Genomic DNA, 19,152 nt, shown 5'->3' with positions numbered 1-19,152 from the left:
GTCTGTCTTCACTGCTCACTCTTTTTAGGTGCCTCAGTAGATGGAGATGGTAAGGACAGAACTCTACTGTACTCCCTTCATGGCCTGCAGGATCCCCTGGAAGTTGCAGAGGACAGTGAGAAGATGAGCAACATGGGAACCTTTAATTCTTCTCAGCATCACCATAGTGCCAACTCACTCAACCTTAACTCAGAGTTGGACCACCAAAGGGTGGCGCTAACGAGGGACGCAGCAGATGAGGAGGTGGCTTTGGCAATAAGGGCAGGACCAGCAGCAGGACGTCTCTCTGTGTCACCAAACCCTGATGGACACCCTCCTTCATTCGTCCACGCTCCAGCTCTGAGGCGGAGCAAGTCTCAGTCCAGGCCTCCTCAGATGGTCACCTTCTCAGAGGACACAGTGGACAATGGATGTAACGGCGGTTTTGAAGTCAATGCCAGAAAGCATCCCATGAGCGAGAGGCCGCAGAGGAGGATGTACGCCCCGGACGAGCCTGGACGGGAGCGAAGCCGCTCCACGAGCCAACACAGGCGCAGCAGCAGGCAACACCACCATCAGGGCAGACGCCACAGGAGCCGCAAGACCCGCTCGGACAACGCCCTGCACATGGTGCCTATGGAGCTTGCGCAGAGGCCGTATGAGCCCCAGCAGCAGAGTCTGGTTACCTCTCCATGCGGGGCTCTCCTCAACCAGCACCCCCCACACAGGCTACCCCTGGCCTACTCCCAAACCCAGTCTGACTATACGCTTCAGAGCTCAGCCCATGGAGACCCACGGGTGGAGCAGTTCATGGGTCTGCACAGAGACGATGACGACTGGTGCTCCACCTGCTCCTCCTCCTCTTCAGACTCTGAGGAGGAAGGCTATTTCCTGGGCCAGCCGATCCCCCAGCCTCGAGCTATTGGACACTACTACGCAGAGGACTTCCCAACGAGGGTCACAGCCCTGTCGGCCCAGAGCTACAGCTCAAGGACTGCTCGTCGTAAGAGTGACAGGTCCAAAAACTGCATCATCTCTTAACAGCTCAGACCCAGAGACGTTTTCACATTGGAGCGTGCACTACACCAGGAATTAGTGTGATTTTCTGATCATATGAGGCTCATGTTTCATCACAGATCAAATTTCCATTCAGAAAGGGAATTTAAAAACTAAATGTTGACTGACGCCCTATTTGAATTAGAACAGTTTACTTGGATATTCAATGTAACTTGATTTCTCAAACTGTGAACCTGTAGCAGTGTTGTATAAAAATGGGCTCATGCAGATGTAGAAATATGACTGATTGATCCAAAGCATCACCTTGCTCCCCAGTTAATTATCTTAGAAAGCTTACATTATATTACAACTGCATGCCCACAAAGTTGTCTTTAATCTTCTCCTCAGCTCACTGTTACCTTGAGACTGTGCTTCCATCTGATCTGCGCAACATATAGTCAGGAAATCTGTTTTTTGTGTATGTATGTGCAAAACTGGGACTTATTTTGGCACTAACGATATACAGAAGGAAAGAAGATCTCCCTGCGCCAGTAATGGACATTTGTTACTGGTTGGAATTGGAATAACGTTGGACAGTGCACATCACCATTTAACACACTTAGACAGAGCAAGACATTTTTCTTCTTCCTTCATTTCAGCTGATGTTTGTTTTCTTATGTTTTGAGATCAGTCGAGTATTCCAGCAACACCGTTGTGTGTGTTTAAAAAGGCAACACTATTGTACACAGAGGTTGATAATTAAAATAGAAACTAACCAAATAATTATTTAATACATAATAGTACAAAATGATAGTGTATATACTAAGTTAAGATTAAATAGTGGTATTTTTATACCGGTGGTTTAAAAAATAGTTTCTCTTGAAGTATAAGATGAAAGAAAACAGGTGTAATTGGAAACAGACCTCATTGTCATTTTATGGGAAACGAAGAAGGTGCCATTTTGTAAACTGTATCCTTTGCAGTAAAGTGTCATGTTACCTGGTATCAATTCTATAACATGTATTCCATAGTATTCAGTATTGGTGTAGAAACTATAAAATGTCATTGCAGTGACAACTTCCTTCTCCATATTCAGCCCAACTAGTCACTACTCTCGCTCTGTCATAACCAGTTAAATGCTTAACGTGTTGTAAAGAAGCTTGTAATAAAGTTTTTCTCCAAAGATTCAGTAATTGTGTTTTTTGCTCCGACATATTTTTGTTTTAATCTTCAGGCGTTTGACCTTTGTGAATTTAAATTGCACCTGTGTGTCAGCAGGATACCTGAAAGAGTAAATGACTGATATTGGTACTTGTTACGTGCAACGTGTTCACAACTTCAGAGCAATGTTAGGATGTAAATTAATCTAGTACTGCAGATCACAACACACTAAATTAACAATTCATTTATTTATTCTTACAAAACTTCTTTGTGCAATTTATACATTTTCCAATTATAAGGGAATCAAATTTTAAAGAGACGACACAATGAAAAAGAACGGACCTGGCATTTCAATACAATATTAATTTATACCAGCACTGTAGTGCATTTAGCAGCACCAAATCATGTATCTTCCACAAAAAATTCAAATATACATTGTTGGAGGTAAAACAAAACATTGTCCTATCTGTTTCCGTGGCTGAGGGTGGAAAACTGTGATCACTCCAAAGGATTGGGAGTCGATTCTTTGACCAACTGTGAGGTTAACCAACGAAACCAGAACTTCCCAAAGTGACCCAAGTCTGGAGGCTTTTCAAACGTTACTCCCCAGCCAGAATACATTTATGACAGAAAAACAAACAAACGCTGCAATCTTTTACAAGTAAAGTGTTTTTTTTCAAAAACCAACACTGTTCATTCCTAAGTACAATGCATCTCTGCATCCTCTCCCCCACAGAGCTGTTCCTTTGTTTCCTTTGCTGTGCTGTAGAATAGCTTCAGTGCAGAGGTCTTTCCGAGAAAACCGTCAAAGCCCGGCAGTTCATGGTCATTTCGTGAACAGCTTCCATTTCTCAACCTCACATAAACAGACTTGTCTTATAGTTTGTGACCACACAAGGACACAGAGAGGCGAAGCGAGTCTCAGACCACCGGTTCTGGCTGTCGGACTACTTGGTCTAACTCACTGATGAAATGTTTGAGGTCTTCCAGGCAGCGTTCGCGGATCTCACCTAGGTTCTCCCTGAGGGGAACCTGCAGCTGCTTCTCCAGGTTGGGGTCCTTCGCCACCAGCATCTTCACCACCATGCCGAACGTCTCACAGTCCTGACGGTACACCTGGACATGCAAGGGGGACAGGACAATGAAGCAAAACGTAGGTTCATTAGCCAAAACTAGAGGTCAATGGTCACACATAAGTTACTATGTAAATGTAGACATGTTGAGAGGCTGAGGACAAGAAAGAGATGAGAGAAAGTGTCAAGTGGGCAGATATAAAACCGTTTCCTTCCTGCTCTACCTGGCACCTTGGTGTAAATACTCCAGCCTCACTGAGTGGATCACTCGAGTGTTAACACACAGCACATAGTGTCAAAAGATAAACACTTCTCTCCTCAAGTTTAATAATGGCCCTTTATATAGGACAGGCTGGTTCTAGAGGCAATAAAGCCTCTGTTTAGTGGCGGCTCATAGGCGGATAACAGGTGTTAGAGGGACAATGAGGAAGAGGCGCTGGAATCTGGTTTGGGAGCTGCCATTTCACACCGACGCTCAAATGCCTCATAAAAGAATTCAAAGCGCCCGCTGCTCCTCAATCGGAATCGTGTCATATCCTTCAAGTGAAACTACAAACATACTCCGACAAAGTATCTTCCTTTATAAAACAAAGACGGCATGTCTAGTATCCGTTTTAAGTTGTGAACTGCCAGGATGCGTCAGTCTCTCTGTGGAAAGGCTGCATTGCTGTTTTGTTTGACTTCCATTCTTTCTCTACTGTCGTTCCGTCTTTTCTTCCAGGACTCAGTCCGGGCCAAAGGAAGTGAGTTTAGCCACTAATACTGCCGCTCATTAAATCGGACATCAAACCTTCACTCCGAGACTCTGAACACGGAACACCGCAGGCAGACACGGCGGCAGAGTCCAATTTCAGCAGCGAGGGATGTGTGTGTGTGTGTGTATATGTCCCTGTGTGCCTGCGTATGTAAAATTAGGACAAGCAATAGTGAGTTTCAGTCATCCACCGGATACCAACGATGGCTCCTGCTCTTCAGGGCATTCCAGCTCCCCGACTTATTTATAGCCCTTTTTTTTTTACAATGTTGCTAGAATAGGACACATTATCAATATCTATATGTGATGAATTCAAATTCATCAAATTATTTTAACTAAATTAGTAACTATTAGTATTGGATGTATTATTATACAACTAATATGATTGTTATGCAACAGTTATACACAACATTATCAGTCAATTGAAATAAAAAATAAACAAAAATTCTTTAAATCTGCTCAAATGTACATCCATCTGAAAGGAGACCACCCAGAACCCGGTGGAGGGATTATTTATCCCATCTGGCCTGGGAATGTTTTAGGATCCCCCAGGAGGAATGGAGAACGTTTAGCAAGCGCCATCCACGAAACCCGGATACGCAGTGGAAAATGGATAATCTCTAAATTAAACAAATTAAAACATTTGAAATCCACATTTTCCTTTTATACTTTAGCAGCTTCAGCTACACTTTACATTGCCCACCATGGCCATTCACTGATGATATCTGCTGAAGGGATGAGACCTCGTTTCCGTCTTTATGCAACCACAGCGATGCTTAACTGTCGGTACTGCTGTGTGAGCAAATCCAACAATGGGATAAATGTATGGGGCAGGAACGCTGTTGTGATAAGACTACAAACAGTGACAGGAAGCGGCTCTGACGTAAGAATGGGTGCTTATATAGATGTGTAGGCGTACATTCCCCACATACTTCTCACAGCCGGTTTGCCAATGTTACACAACAGCAACAAAAATTAGATAATTACAGCCTCCATCTCTGCTGCAGGGAATTTAGTGAGAAAGCTTTGTATTCTCAGTCTGGAATTAACGTCATCTAATTTTGGGAGGAAGTATCCAATCATGGCTACTTCAGTGAATGCAGGGAAAGTGATCCCTCGATAACAATGTGCTGAAAATACACTTCCTGTATTCGAACACACGTCCTGAAATCCCTCCCAGTATTCCAATCAGGAAGGAAAGGATCGGCTCGGGACATCTGGGGTGGAGAGGTCAGCGGAGAAATGGCTCCAAGATCGTCTATGCTAGCTCTATATGCTGCTTTGTACCATGGAAAGCGCCAGAGGCAGACATTTCCAGCCTGGGCCTCAAAAAATATATTTAGATTTCACAACTAATGAAATCAAATTCCCTCTGTATCACAGACTAAAAGGAATAAAACATAAAACCCTTTATTGCCTTTCATACCTTGTCACTCACGAGAGCCTGTTAGTCGGCGCTGCAGCCAAAGTCAATTTTGACAGCGAGAACGGGCTCAGGTTGAATTTCAGCAGACCAATTTCACTTAGCTACACAAACACACACTTGAACACACACACACACACACACACACTAAGGCACCGATGTAACACTGCCTGGCACGAGCTCGGCGTGTGATCTATGAGAAGCGTATACAGACTGATCAGTGTGCCGCTAAGGGAGATACCAAAACCGGACTAGTGTGTGTGTGTGTGTGTGTGTGTGTTAGCGTGTGTGTGTGTGTTAGCGTGTGTGTGTTTGTGTCCGTGTCTATGGAGGAGATGGCTAGACCAGATTGCTAGGGGGAGGAAAGCTAAACATCTGGGCCCCTGACACTTGTCAAAGCGGTGAAACCGAGCGACGACTGCAACAGAAACAAACGCTGCATGTGAAAGTGACTTTGTTGTTACTGACAGGAGCGGCGGGGGAGGGCGTGTGCTAGGCAGGCATGCTGGGAAATTAATACCAGCCACCAAGCCAAGCACTTGTTCACCTTCCCTGTGGCTGGCAGGTTCGTTTGCTCTCTGAGAAACTTTGGCAACTTACACCCTCGCTGTAACTCAAGCGGTTCCAATTTATGTTCATAACGGCCTGATGCTACGTGTATTTATTAGCTAATGTGCACAAGGTTTCGCCACAGAAACAGCATTGTGTGCTGCACTTGAGTGATATTCCTCCCCACAGCTTCCAAATGCAAATCTGGAACGTTGAGGAAAGGTTCATTTCCATCTCAGTTCATCTTACAGCGCTTTTCCAGACCTGTGCAGCGTCGCAGCGAACTGGGAGAGACACTAATTTCACCGACCTGGATAATGTATGAAAGGGGGGGGGAAAAAGCTAAATAATTCAGCCTTTCATTAAAGACCGAGTGAGGAATTCTGAAGAACCAACATGTGTTAATGATCCCGGGATGACACACAAAGAGCGGAGGAGCAGGAGAGGAGGAGGAGGAAAGGCAGGAGCTGTCAGGAGAAGCAGTTTGGTGTCCAAGAATTGAAAATCCTGGCAGGAAAAGCCTGAAACATCATATCCTTGTGAAAACAAATCCTGTAGCTTATTCTCTGTTTTGATTTTAAATGTCATACGACTTAGCGAGGGCAAAATGATGTATACAACAAGGTTTATACTTTATGATCCGATCTGTAATGGCGCTTTTGCTTACATGCACAACAATCGCTGTCCAAGACGTGAGCGCGCAAACTTGTGCGTCACAAAACGCAAAATAAACCTGACAGGACCCGACCCGAACGTCGCGTATGAAGTCTCGTAAAATGGGAGGGAAAGAGAGGAGACTCAGACGGGGGGAAGGAATAGACTATATAGGCTATAAAACAGGTCAGAAGCTGCGGCGTCAGCAACTGCCTATAGGCTCTGGGGCGCAGCTACGTGGGTTCTGTGGTGCAGCTCATTGTGAGAGCTCAGTGTGTGTGTGTATCTGTGTGTGTGTGTGTGTGTGCGCGTGTGTGTGCGCTCCGGGGCAGAGCTGGCTTGGGTTTAATGGTCCCAGTAAAGCAGCGGTGGCGCTCACTGGTGCAGGAATGGCCTTTATGAGATGCCTACGCGGAGCTGAAACCTCTCACCCGCGGCTGGATCTCGCTCCGTTTAGCGCAGCACCTCCGCATTTATTGTATGCGTAAATACATGCAGCGCCTCAACTATGCTTTCTTCTTCAGGTGTTGAATGTGCGCGGGTTTATGTGTGCCTGTTTCATGTGTGCCTCTATGCACTTAGGTTAACTAGCCTCATTGTCAGTATTGCGGCCTTGTCATAAATTGCGATAGATTTCCTGTAATTTGTGCACCAAAAAACAAACAAAATAACATCTTCAAGTGTTTCCAAATGTTCAGTAACGACACTCACTTCCACATATTCCACCGTCACGTAAACGCCCTTCTCAAACAGCTATATGCCCCGCAACCGTGCAGATGGCGGCTGAATTTTGCGATCTACCTACAACGGTGATTAGTGGACAGAAAGGTTCATTTCCTGCCTTGTTAGGGGCCATAATAGGCAGCTGTTCCAGTAATGCCTTTCCAGCGCAATAATCCATGTGTGAGTCAGACAACCTGAGGCCAGGATAATGAGAAAGCGAGCCAGGGATATGAGTTGTGCATCCCTGAGTAGACATTTACAGCGGTTTAACAAATTCCCTCCAGACTGAGAGGATTGTGAATGTATAGCACACCTTCAGGGTTTAAGATGTCGCCATTACCTTCTCTATGTCGCAGGCTTTGGTTGCGATGGCCCGGGCTCGTCGATCTTGGACACTTTCTGGCGGCGTCTTCAGGATCTCCTCCGCAACAGGAACCGACGCCGTCACCGCCGGAGCTGTGACCGCCGACTCCTCTTTCTCTCCCTCTGCAGGTTGGGTTTCCTCCTGATGGACGAGCAGAGGACAGAAAGGAGGAAGGACAGAGTAAACTACAAAATAAATAAACAAGCCGGGAAAAATGACGTCATAACAGAACAATGAAAGAGGCGAACTTGGAGTCCATGACCCCGACCCAGCATTTAGGTCGAACAGTCAGCTGACTTTACAGGGAACATGCGGTTGATGAAGCGTATCAAAAGGATGAGGTTTAAACAAACTCAAGAGGAAGCCCGAGCCGGAGAGGAAGGGTGCACCCGAAGGAACTTAAGCGGTAAGGCTTTGTAGTTACATCTCCACGTTTAATCAGGGAATTAGGGATTCACGTTCAGGAGGTGGGGGGGATTACACAAATCCACAAAAGCAACGTCTGAGACATCCCGAAGAATCCCAGCCAGAATATCTCTCTCTCTGTGTGTGTGTGTGTGTGTGTGTGTGTGTGTGTGTGTGTGTGTGTGTGTGTGTGTGTGTGTGTGTGTGTGTGTGTGTGTGTGTGTGTGTGTGTGTGTGTGTGTGTGTGTGTGTGTGTGTGTGTGTGTGTGTGTGTGTGTGTGTGTGTGTGTGTGTGTGTGTGTGTGTAAAGGAATGATGCCATATGGGGCGTAAGGCATGGAAATCAATTTCACGACGGAGACAGGAGCTGTAGATCACAGGGCGGCTTGCTCACAGAAGCAGATGTGGATCTTCACCTCTTTGCATAATGTCACTTAGGAATCAGATCAGAGTATTGATGCATGTATTGAGTATTGAGACGAGGCCAAGCGACGAAGCCTTGCCGCTCGTTGACTGATGAAATCATTCGAGCTCGGCGGATTCGGAGAAGAACCGCCCAGCCGTGACTAAGATCCACTCATATGTCAAGAGAAACAGGCCGTGGCTTAAGTCCTGAGACGTCTCGAGATGACTGGGAGGAAGACATTACAGGAGACGGTGCGTCACAAAGCCGACCGCGGTCTAAAATAAACACACAAATCGTCATCCTCTGTCAGCGTTTGGACCTCCTCGGCCTAAGTGGAGCGAACATCTCTGTCCAAGTCTTTACCTCCCCCCTCACAAAGCCTTGGCAGATCAATTCAGTGCAGAATTACAGCGTGGTGTTGTTACACGGAATCTCTTTTCAATATAGAACTGAAATTGAATAAAACGGGACATTAGACGTGCAGTTTGGAGTGAGTTTTCCTTCCATTTTTTACTGCTGAGGAAACATCTGCCTGTGCCAGCTCGGTCTGGCCGTTTAAACACGCTCTCATTAAAAATCGGGATCCCACTACATTTACAAACTCTGTTGCGTTCAGTGAGCGCAGGGAATTTAGGAAACTGTGTTGTTGTATAACGTGTGGAAAGTAAAACATATGGTTCTGGTGTCAAAGCCTCCGGGGGTTTAACTGGGAACATTTTACACTATTTTAGGTGCGCACACACACACACACACACACACACACACACACACACACACACACACACACACACACACACACACACACACACACACACACACACACACACACACACACACACACACACACACACACACACACACACACACACACACACACACACACACACACACACACACACACACACACACACACACACACACACACACACACACACCCGTTTCAACTGTCACTTCATTCATTTAGAATGGATTTGGATGATATAATGGGAGAGGATAAACCAATTTTATTTGGTATCGATCCAACTATCCAACTGTGTAAAATTAGCAAAGGGTGAACTTTCTTTGTGTCCTGCTCTTTCCCTGCTGTCCCTCCCTCTCTCTGCTCTCTGCTCTCTTGCTGTCTTCACTGGCTCCAGAGAGCCTGGCTTGTGTGTGTGTTTGTTTGAATCCTCCCAACAGGGGGGCTTGAGGGCACAGCACAGGCCTTTCATCTAGGCCAAGGTTATGGGGTTTGTGCCCCTGAAAGCAAAGGACAACAATGCACCACGGACTGGATCAAACGCTGTGACGGTGTATGTGTCTGCGTGTGTGTGTGTGTTTGTGTGTGTGTGTGTGTGTGTGTGTGTGTGTGTGTGTGTGTGTGTGTGTGTGTGTGTGTGTGTGTGTGTGTAGAGGGCTGACTTTCATCACAGCAGTTGATTGGGGTCGGAAGGTCTTAGGAAAATGCACATTAGGAGGAGAGGAAAGGCTGCATTTGGTTTACATGTTTATCCCCGGTTATCCTGTTGAGTTCTTATATTTGAGGCCATTTTTATCTGATCCTCTTCTTTCTACACAACAGTTTGTTTTAGTGATTCGACATTAACATTCAACAAACCCAGTTATTCATATTCTTACACGGGGAAGCGAGGCAATTGTTCATTGTAAAACACATCTGTGTTAGCTCCGTAGGGACTCCTAGCTGTGCCGCTAAGATCCTGTGATAAAACTATGACTTTTGCTACCAGGTTAGCCTCTTCACTTCTGGGTGGTCGCATAGTGTAGCCCCCGATCCGACTCTGTTTACACTCCTCCGCTCGGATGGAAATGGATAGATATCAGCGCAACGAGCCGACCGCTTCCCCGGAACAATAAAACAATATCTCTAAAACGATTAAAACAGGGCTTTAATGGAGGCTATTGTGAAGCACTACCTGTACTTCCACTAATGTCGAGCTTTACTCGGTGAGCCATTACAAGTCACCGTGAGCGAAGTCTGCTTACATCGCAGGTAAACAAAGCCAGGCTGATGGCTTTTATGCACCGCGTGAGGGCCACTTTAAAAGCCATTAACATACTTGAATGGGGAAAACACTTAGCAAAGAATAAGAAGGATGGAATTTAAGAAGTTCCAGATGCATTCTGCCGCACTGTGACAAGGGACCGTGGTGGATGTTTAAGAGAAGAGTCTATTGTACATTTGGGAAAGTAGTTAACTGTGACATTTCTTGTGAGAATGTTCAGCCTCACTCACTAACGCTCAGTGATTCTCACGCATTAAAGCTGTCGTGATATTAATATACTCTTTTCATTTACCTTTAGTGAGATTCCGCTCTGAGGGGAGCCCTCCCTCGACAGGCCGGGAATTTTGTCTAGAAGAAATGGGAGAAGTGACAAAACGAATGTGAGACTTTTGAGCGAAGGGCGCGTTGATGTGTAGAGAAAAAGAAAAACGACACAGAAAAGCAAATAAAGAGGAAGAGAGCAATGGGATTCAACAGAGCGGGGGAAAAAAAAGAGAGAATTAGAATGTCTGGAAAGTGGTAATTGGTGCACTGGAGAGGTGCTGATGTGCAGCTCCAGGATCCAGACAGGCACCTCAGCTAGAACATCTGGAACAATCAAGAAACAGATGGTTCACCATCATGCTCCCAACTCGGCAGCAGCAGGCAGCCTCCGCGTCTCTCTGCTACAGGTTTCTAACCATCAACAGGACGACGTCTTCCTCTTCCCTTCCTCCATCATTGACTTTCCCTTTGTCCTGCCGACCCTTCTGACCCTTCCGATTCCGTCTACCACCAAATGCGAACTCTAAGTGCTGTGAAACTCCTTAATGAGGGCGCTTTAGCTTCAGGAATATCCATCAGTCACCCTATACCTTCACCTCTTCATCCACACACACACACACACGACCTGGTGGCATCTTTATGAGGCTTGACAAAGAGGTAGACGGGGTAAAGGAGGGGACCGTGGCTGCCGGACACATTAGCTATGCTCTGGGTCTCTCTCAGGTTACGCTCAACAGTAATAACCTCTGTACGTTTTCATATAAGGTTTCTCTACACTTCATCTTCTATTAATTTCTACATGCGTTTAAAAAAGTCACGGAACATAAATCTCGTACATACCCCAGGAATAGTTACCATGCCAACATTTACCTGCAGATTGGACCAATTCCAATACAAAATTACCTTTCAAACTACTAATCTTTAGCATTTGTAACCCTATCAAATCGGCTACACTGAACTGTACTTACCGGTCATCTTGCTCTGAGAACATGTCTCTTCAAAGCCTGTAAGGAAGACCAACCCATAAAATCACCAACTGTGTTCATCACAACAACCAAGCCTCTGATCTTACACACACACACACTCGCACACTCTATCCTGACCTATTAAGGCAAAACAGCTGCACTCCTAAAAGTGCAACGATTAATATAGTTATTTACTGCACTTCTGAGGAGGTTACTATCATGCATTTAGTTCAAAACACGCAACACGCTATTCAAAAGAGTTTGATGATGGAGAGATGGCCGACACCAGATGGGAGCAGATCCCCGGATGAAATTCTTAACTACGTGTGGAGATGGGAAGTACAGGCTGTTCATATCTAAGGTCTATAAATAACATGCACCATAACGACGGGGGGCACGCCAGCACTTATTCAGTTTACAATCCCAGTCAATCCCCCATTTGTAACCAGTCAGCTGAATCAAGGATCGAATCAAGTGACTGGCCTTGTGATAAAACCCTGAATGTACCCCTCTATGATGTGGAGTAATTCAATAATTCCCATATTTATGATCTCATTAATAATTAGTGATTACGTTTCATACATTTACAGACTGGTGTAGGAATCTATGGAAAGTGCTGCTGTGCCTCCACATCAGGGTTAGAAATGAAGGTAAGGAACATTTCAGAATGAAACCTTCTCCGACTGATCGAGAAATATCATCCTGCTTACAGACCTGGGTGATGACAATCAGCCTCAATAGTGCACTTCAATTTATTTGTATTAGAATTTGAATATTATTTGGTAAATTAGGTAAATATGCCTTGAATTAATGTCCTTGAATCCTTCTCAGTATCTCCTGACATGAGAAGGATGCAAGGAGAGATGCGAGGAATGACGCCTTGGTGCTTTTGCCACCCAGGTCCAAGCTCGTCCACGTGGCTAAGTGTACAGACCCAAATTGTCATGTCCGCTCTGTTGGGGACAGAGTGCCCCCCAAAGGTGGTCAGAAATACCAGCGTGTCCCTCTGGACCGTCCACACCTGCAAAGCCAGTCAGCCAGATGATCAGTCACACAAAGACAAATGATACACAGAAGAGGGAATAAGAGAATGCCTGTGCCTAAACAATGACTGTCTATTTGATGGATTGATGCTGCTGAATTTTGAAGTGATGTCATTTTTCCAAAATGACCTCATTCATGTGCCATCTTTCATTGACAGTATGAGATGCTGCTTCTCCAAAATCAGACTTTTAAGCCCCCTTGTGCCAGGAAGAGCACAAAGGAGGATTAAAAGCGTATACAGCACATACATAGTACATACTCTTGCCTTGTTGCGAGGAGAACGGCAGGCTCTTTGCCCGGTCTGGCGAGTAGCCCCGGCTGCTGACGCTGGAGCCGGAGCGGCTGTGGGGCGAGCGGGCAACGTCACGCCGTACGGGCGAACGCTCCCTGATGGGGGGGAACGTGGCAGCCTTTCTTCTGTAGTGGTCTCTATCCTCCCTGAGAGACAAATGGCGGCTTAGGTCAAAAGTGCAGAAGGAATGAAGAAATGATTTCTGAAAAACTATTTTTTTCGTACCCTCTGTCCAGGTTGAGGATGGCTTGCACTAGTGTGTCCTCCCCTCCCTCTGGTAGAGATCTGGGTGCTGGGTAGATGCCCTGGTTTCGTACATTATGAGGAGGAGGTACTCGTGCGCTGAGGGAAGGAAAACACAAACATGCAGACAAATATTGTATATATATATCCAAAGAATATGTTTTCCTTTAATTCAAAGGCCTTCATAATACTGTCTGCACTGATTATTAGTATGGGCGGCATCCATTCACTGTTTCCTATCCTCCAAAACAGAAATGGCCCATGAGAATGCAGCAATTGTGGAATCCAGCTTCAACATCCATCGAAATGATGAATTTGTACCATGAAGTCAAACCTCTAATTTACCCCAAGTTGCTGCACGTGAACGCATAGAGCAACATCTGTTTCTGTTTGGAAAATTGGTGTGCAACATGCAACGCACAATGATGCATTCAGGCGCGCGATAAAAACTTGCTTTCATTCGTCATCTTGAGCTGCTGAAACGGTTTTACTTTTCGACAGTATTGGCATTGAAATACTTCCAACGATTGCCAGTTCCAGTCAAGTCAAACTGGGCGAGTTTCTGGTGCGCCCGGACACAACCGCTGCAGCAAATGTATTCAGTATGGATCAGTGCCTCCCTTTAGAATACGAACAGGGTTTAGCAATGGAAATTATCAGATTAGCCAGTTCCAGAGGGAATGGGGGAAATTAAGTAAATAGGACCTTTTTTGGTAGTTTTTGTATGTGGAAAATGGATTTCACATTTTAAAGCTCCTTGTGATTAAGTCTTACTTTACTTACTGTATATTAATGCTGCATAGCTACTGATTCTGTCAGTGTACGTAGCTTAATTTCATTTGTGTCTTGAATTGCTGAGCATTGACTGCACTTAAACGTACTGAGTGACCTAATGGTGGCCAACAGTACCAACGTATGACTTACTATTGACTAAATAATTGACCAGGGCCAGTGCAGTCGTATGAGTAAATTTTGAAGATCAATCTGTCCTCAAAGCGTCTGCAAACTGAATCTGTAGCCCCGCCAAGAATCACTGCCGGACTTGACTTACTAGATCTAACAGTGTGGAACCGAGTGAGCCTTGAGGCGGCGAGAAGAGTGAATAAACTGAGACAGGCCAATGTGGGTCAGAGCAGACCGTGATTTATGCTCGGTGCTATGTAAACAAACATTTCATACAGGGATACTGAAACCCAGAGGCCCACTCCTGCAGAGATCGACCATGGAGGAATGGGGACATGGCACGAAACGTATATGAGCACAGTCTGTCCCCTGCTGTCCAAACTGACAACATACAGCTACCGTGACTGATGGTGCCTCGTGAAGTACAAGATTAGATATCTTTGGAACAATATCAAGGAGCTCCCTGTGTGGACATGTGCACAAAGTAAAGCAGTGGAGGAGAAGCAGAAGCAGTTTACCCAAACTCCATCGGCCGTCCTGCGTGTGGATCCTCTCTGGGTCCTCTGTACGGAAAATCCTCCTATAACACAGGAAAGACAGAAAACAGCTGCCCTTAGTTTTCATTGCAAATGACGCAAAAGTAGAAAACTTGTTCAAAAAAAGGATTGGAAAAAAAACTTGTTCAAAAAAAGGATTGGACAGCTCTGGCCAAGGTCTCACCTTGAACCTTAAGATGTAGCGCCCTCAAGTGGTCCATTACAAACTACAATTAGGTGCTGACATTTCTGACCTTCTATTCTCACTTTTACCTTTGTTGAACATTCCATTTACAGCTGTATGTGCTTGCACTTTTTCTACTCCTTTCCAGTATTATTTATTATCTTGTTAGGTTGTAGTGAATTCAGCATAATTTAATTGTAAATGTTTCTCCAGAACTTCTTCCCATCTGCTTCATAACAAAACTGTTGTGTCATAGTGCTGCGTTCACCGACATCTCCGCCCTTACCCTCCTTGCAGGTGGACCCGCCCTTCGTTCGGCAGGGAAATGAACGTTGTCGCCATGGTAGCCTCGCTGATCTTCGCTGTGGTAATTGCGTGGGCCGCCCCCATTCGGGAAAAAGCGGGGACCTCCTTCATATTCGTAGCCGCTGCGGTTGTAGTCTTCCTCCGGTCTACCAAAGGGTCCTCGCCTTTCCACCGTCCCAGCTCCTCGTGGGTATGGAGCCTATGGGGATGGGTACAGAGTATGAGGTCACATTTTGAGCTGTTGTATTTAAAGAAAAAAAAACAAACATTTTATACATATAAAACATTTTATACGTATAACATTTACACATATAAATATAGATTTTTAGATTGTTTTTTACACACACAGAGGGGATGAAAAAAGAGAATGTTTGTAATTTAAATCTTATTGATTTAGAAAAATGAAGGGAATTCTACTGAATCAAATATGTTTGATGTGTGTCTGTTATGACGTTTCTAAAAACACTTCAACCTCACAAATGAAACAAACTCACCTGTCTCTCATTTAGAAATCGTTCCTCGTATACCTCGCGTACACTTCTGTCTCTCCTATACGTCACTGCAAATGGCGCAGAGTAAAGACATGTAGAGTTAAACAGACACTTGCTCTGGTGTTGGCTTCAGTTTAGTGAAGGTTACTACTGCTGTTGACTTTCTACAACAGGATTCAAATAAGTAACTGAAAACTATCAATACAAGTCGCGTTTATGACTCTCAGATGTTATATTATATTTATCTTGTATAGTTGGAAACAAGTGCTGACTGGATATATTGTAAAGAAAATAGTTAGTCTGAAACTTACTTCTTGATCCAAGGAATATTATGAAAAATAAGAACTTCAACACAATCTGTGAAAAGATAAAAACAGTAACACAAGAATGAATTTTAGTCAAAGACATTTGGATTAAAATGGTCCTTTTAATAAAACGTGACGTTGTTATTATACGGCATCTGGGACCTTCTGTGACGCTTTACACACAGAGGAATCCCCTCACCGCATTCCTCAACGTAGTGCCAGCCTTACACGTGATCTACAGCAGCCGGCCAAAGTGTAAAAAGGTAGAATTCGGCAGAATTTGTTTGTTTTGACCCGAATGAGAACTAAATCATTGCGGATTCATGCAGATAGCACGGGTAGCAGTGCTAACAAGCTAGCCCGCGACTGCTGCCAAAACCTGCCCGTTTTACGTTACCCGGCGGCGAGATGGTTGGTCAACAAAAACAAACTAACACACAGGGAAGTTATTTATAGGCATATGGTTGATAAGCCCGCGCGAATTAGCATATATTTAAGGAAAATCCACGTGTAAAGTAGACAAAATATCCTTACCTCACTCTATTATTAACATCCCCGGCTGCTGCGCACATAGGGCTTCTTATTGGTGAAGACAAAATGTACGTCATCACATTGCGACGTTATGCGCATTCTGTTTGGAACGTCTGTTTGCCAAATAAACAATAGCTACATACAGGTTTGATAGAAGACTAACACATTATTAACTGCATTAGAACGATATCGCGGCATTGACGGGGGCGGTGGCTATTGCCTGGGTAAGTCTGGACTGAACCAGTTGCAGTAACTAACCAGGACATAATGTTTACGGTGACGCTGGTTAGCTCATTAGCTGCGTGCGTGTTGGACATTTGAATGGACGTTATTTGTTTTTACAGTGGAACTCAAATGAAATCAGGATGAGCGGAGGTCTGGCACCAAGTAAAAGCACTGTATACGTCTCCAACTTGCCTTTCTCTCTGACCAACAACGATCTCCACAAGGTGTTTGTACAAAGCTATTGAAATCGATGTGAAATTAAGTAAAAAATCATGTTGACGTACATATGGAATCCTAACTGTACTGCATGTTATTATCTCATCTCTTTTCAGCTATTCACCAAATATGGGAAAGTTGTAAAGTGAGTACCAGAGATCTGACATCTTTATTGTAAATAAGCGTCCTCTAACTGCAGAACACATTTCCAACAACATTTGAAGGTCTCAAATTCTTGCTGATGAAAATATAGTAAGGTTTAAAGCAGTTTTATTTTCAGGGTCACAATTGTCAAGGATAAAGACACCCGAAAGAGTAAAGGTGTGGCGTTTGTCCTCTTCCTGGACAGAGAAGCGGCTCATACCTGTGCAAGGGCGGTGAACAACAAACAGGTGCGCCTAAGCCATTTTATCTAAATACTGTTTGTCTCTGAGTATGGGCTGCTGCACCAATCACTGTTTGCACTGATAATTTTATAGACATTAATTCTGTCTCTAAATCTGTCTTTCAGTTGTTTGGCCGCACAGTAAAAGCGAGTATCGCTGTGGACAATGGACGAGCGACAGAGTTTATCAAGAGACGGAACTACACCGACAAGTCGAAGTGTTACGAATGTGGGGTCAGTTTGTGTTTAATGTTCTTTTCCCCCTGTCAGATCATCATTAAATCAATGTGTTTACCAAATGTGTTGTGACTGGAAACAGCATGAATAGGTTGTCAGATGTGTGGTCATTATGTTGCAGGATACAGGACATCTGAGCTATGCATGCCCCAAAAACATACTGGGAGAGAGGGAACCTCCAAAGAAGAAAGAAAAGAAGAAGAAGAAAAAGCTTCAAGAACCTGAGCAAGTGTAAGTCATTTATGGGTGTTTGGATATTGTGAAGAAGAAGAAGAGCTTTATTCGGTCAAATCACATACAAACACGTCATCTGAACTGTGTTGTATATTACAACACACACACACACACACACACACACACATGCATTACAGAGGGGTCAGCGCAGCCATGATATGGCAGCCCTGGAGCAGTTTGGGGGTTTGGTGCCTTGCTCAAGGGCACCGCAGCAGTGCCCCTGAGGCAAACTGGCAACTCTCCATCTGCCTGTCCATTTTCTTGGTCCACACGGGGACTCGGCGACCCTCCAGTTCCCAAGCCAAGTTCCCTATGGACTGAGCTTATGCCGCCCTACACACTTGTGTTAGTGTAATGTAGGCCATTTCCAATTGTTTTCACTTTTTCCCTTTATAGTGAGGAAGAAGAAAGTGAGGAAGAGGGCGAGGACCCGGCCCTTGATAGCCTCAGCCAAGCTATAGCCTTTCAGGTTGGTGTGCAGATTTTGGAAAACAAATTCAATATAGGTTTCTGTCAAAATAATTGACAAAAAAATATAAAGCTTGCCTTTTGCATTTTAACATTCTTCTTCTTCTCATCTTTGCCTCCATCATAGCAAGCACGCATTGAGGAAGAGGAGCACCGGAGAAAGCAGACAGCTGTGGCCCAAGCGGATGCAGCTCACGCGTCAACGTCGTTTGACCCTAGGAAACCGAAAATCAAAAAGAGTGCATATTTCAGTGACGAGGAGGAGCTCAGTGACTAAGGATGATGAAACCCTGTACAGAATACTATAGACATTTTTTTTGTTAAACACAGAGGGTGAATCTTGAACTTGTAAATAAAAACTTAATTGCTCAGATTTATTTGTATTGGTTGTGGTATGCTACAGTAGGAATGTGGATTACCTTGATAAAGATGGAATTGCTTTTTACTTTTATAAATCATATTTACATCTCTGTTTATATTGTAACAGTTTGATTGTGTGCCATTCAGTCAATAAAATGTTCTTTTATAGCATACTGAATTAAATCTGCTTTAATGGGGATTCAGTGTTCCACTCACGCGCTGGTAGAAATAATGGGGTGCTTGTGAAAGGGTGAATTCATTGCTAGCGATGTAGCCAAAAAGGAAGTAAACGGTTCTAAGTAAATTTGTCATATACAGTTAAACAAGGGTCATGAAATCATTCAAGTCTACATAAATATAGTAAGGTCGTTCAAAGAAAACATGGTAAAGGAAAATAAATAGTGAATGTATACATTACTGAGGTGGAACGTGCACGTACACGTGTTCTCATGTCACGTGCTTATAGTAAAAAC

At 44.4% G+C, this 19,152-nt stretch overlaps 3 protein-coding genes across 5 annotated transcripts in view; 2 read left to right on the top strand and 1 right to left on the bottom strand.

The window, feature by feature from the left end:
* Positions 1–2,164, top strand: part of LOC143003173 (prickle-like protein 1) — a 38,120-nt gene extending 35,956 nt beyond the window's left edge. For all 3 annotated transcript variants that reach the window (XM_076153681.1, XM_076153698.1, XM_076153690.1), the window contains exon 8: positions 29–2,164. In XM_076153681.1, coding sequence (XP_076009796.1) covers positions 29–1,020 — 992 coding nt within the window. In that variant the 3' untranslated portion in view covers positions 1,021–2,164. The remainder of the gene's footprint in view (positions 1–28) is intronic.
* Positions 2,165–2,365: 201 nt separating this feature from the next.
* On the bottom strand, positions 2,366–16,640 carry pphln1 (periphilin 1). The gene is made up of 12 exons (XM_076153036.1): positions 16,558–16,640; positions 16,030–16,075; positions 15,722–15,786; positions 15,208–15,426; positions 14,720–14,781; positions 13,281–13,397; positions 13,023–13,201; positions 12,654–12,740; positions 11,723–11,758; positions 10,783–10,838; positions 7,653–7,817; positions 2,366–3,252 (listed from the first exon to the last, which is right to left on the bottom strand). Coding segments are annotated over exons 2-12 (1,182 nt in total). The 5' UTR covers positions 16,031–16,075; positions 16,558–16,640; the 3' UTR covers positions 2,366–3,057.
* Positions 16,640–19,084, top strand: zcrb1 (zinc finger CCHC-type and RNA binding motif 1). The gene is made up of 8 exons (XM_076153049.1): positions 16,640–16,778; positions 16,899–17,003; positions 17,112–17,140; positions 17,276–17,387; positions 17,507–17,614; positions 17,739–17,848; positions 18,248–18,320; positions 18,447–19,084. Exons 2-8 carry the CDS (start codon positions 16,920–16,922, stop codon positions 18,594–18,596), a joined length of 666 nt encoding a protein of 221 aa, XP_076009164.1. The 5' UTR covers positions 16,640–16,778; positions 16,899–16,919; the 3' UTR covers positions 18,597–19,084.
* The last annotated feature ends 68 nt before the right edge of the window (positions 19,085–19,152 follow it).

Source organism: Genypterus blacodes, unplaced genomic scaffold (assembly GCF_046128005.1).
Source record: "Genypterus blacodes isolate CSIRO-AG114 ecotype Tasmania unplaced genomic scaffold, CSIRO-AGI_Gbla_v1 ptg000007l_1, whole genome shotgun sequence".
Classification (NCBI taxonomy): Eukaryota; Metazoa; Chordata; class Actinopteri; order Ophidiiformes; family Ophidiidae; genus Genypterus; species Genypterus blacodes.
This window is presented reverse-complemented; position numbering and strand designations above follow the sequence as displayed.

Bases quoted from the DNA above. Each gene is read 5' to 3' on its own strand.
- pphln1 (XM_076153036.1), bottom strand. The intron at 12,741-13,022 runs GTATGTACTATG...CTGGCTTTGCAG, and splicing joins CTCCTCGCAACAAGGCAAGA to GTGTGGACGGTCCAGAGGGA. The intron at 11,759-12,653 runs GTCTGTACACTT...TCTTCCTTACAG, and splicing joins GAGCGGACATGACAATTTGG to GCTTTGAAGAGACATGTTCT.
- zcrb1 (XM_076153049.1), top strand. From the start codon at position 16,920: ATGAGCGGAGGTCTGGCACCAAGTAAAAGCACTGTATACGTCTCCAAC. The intron at 17,141-17,275 runs GTGAGTACCAGA...TTTTATTTTCAG, and splicing joins AAATATGGGAAAGTTGTAAA to GGTCACAATTGTCAAGGATA. The intron at 17,388-17,506 runs GTGCGCCTAAGC...TCTGTCTTTCAG, and splicing joins GGGCGGTGAACAACAAACAG to TTGTTTGGCCGCACAGTAAA.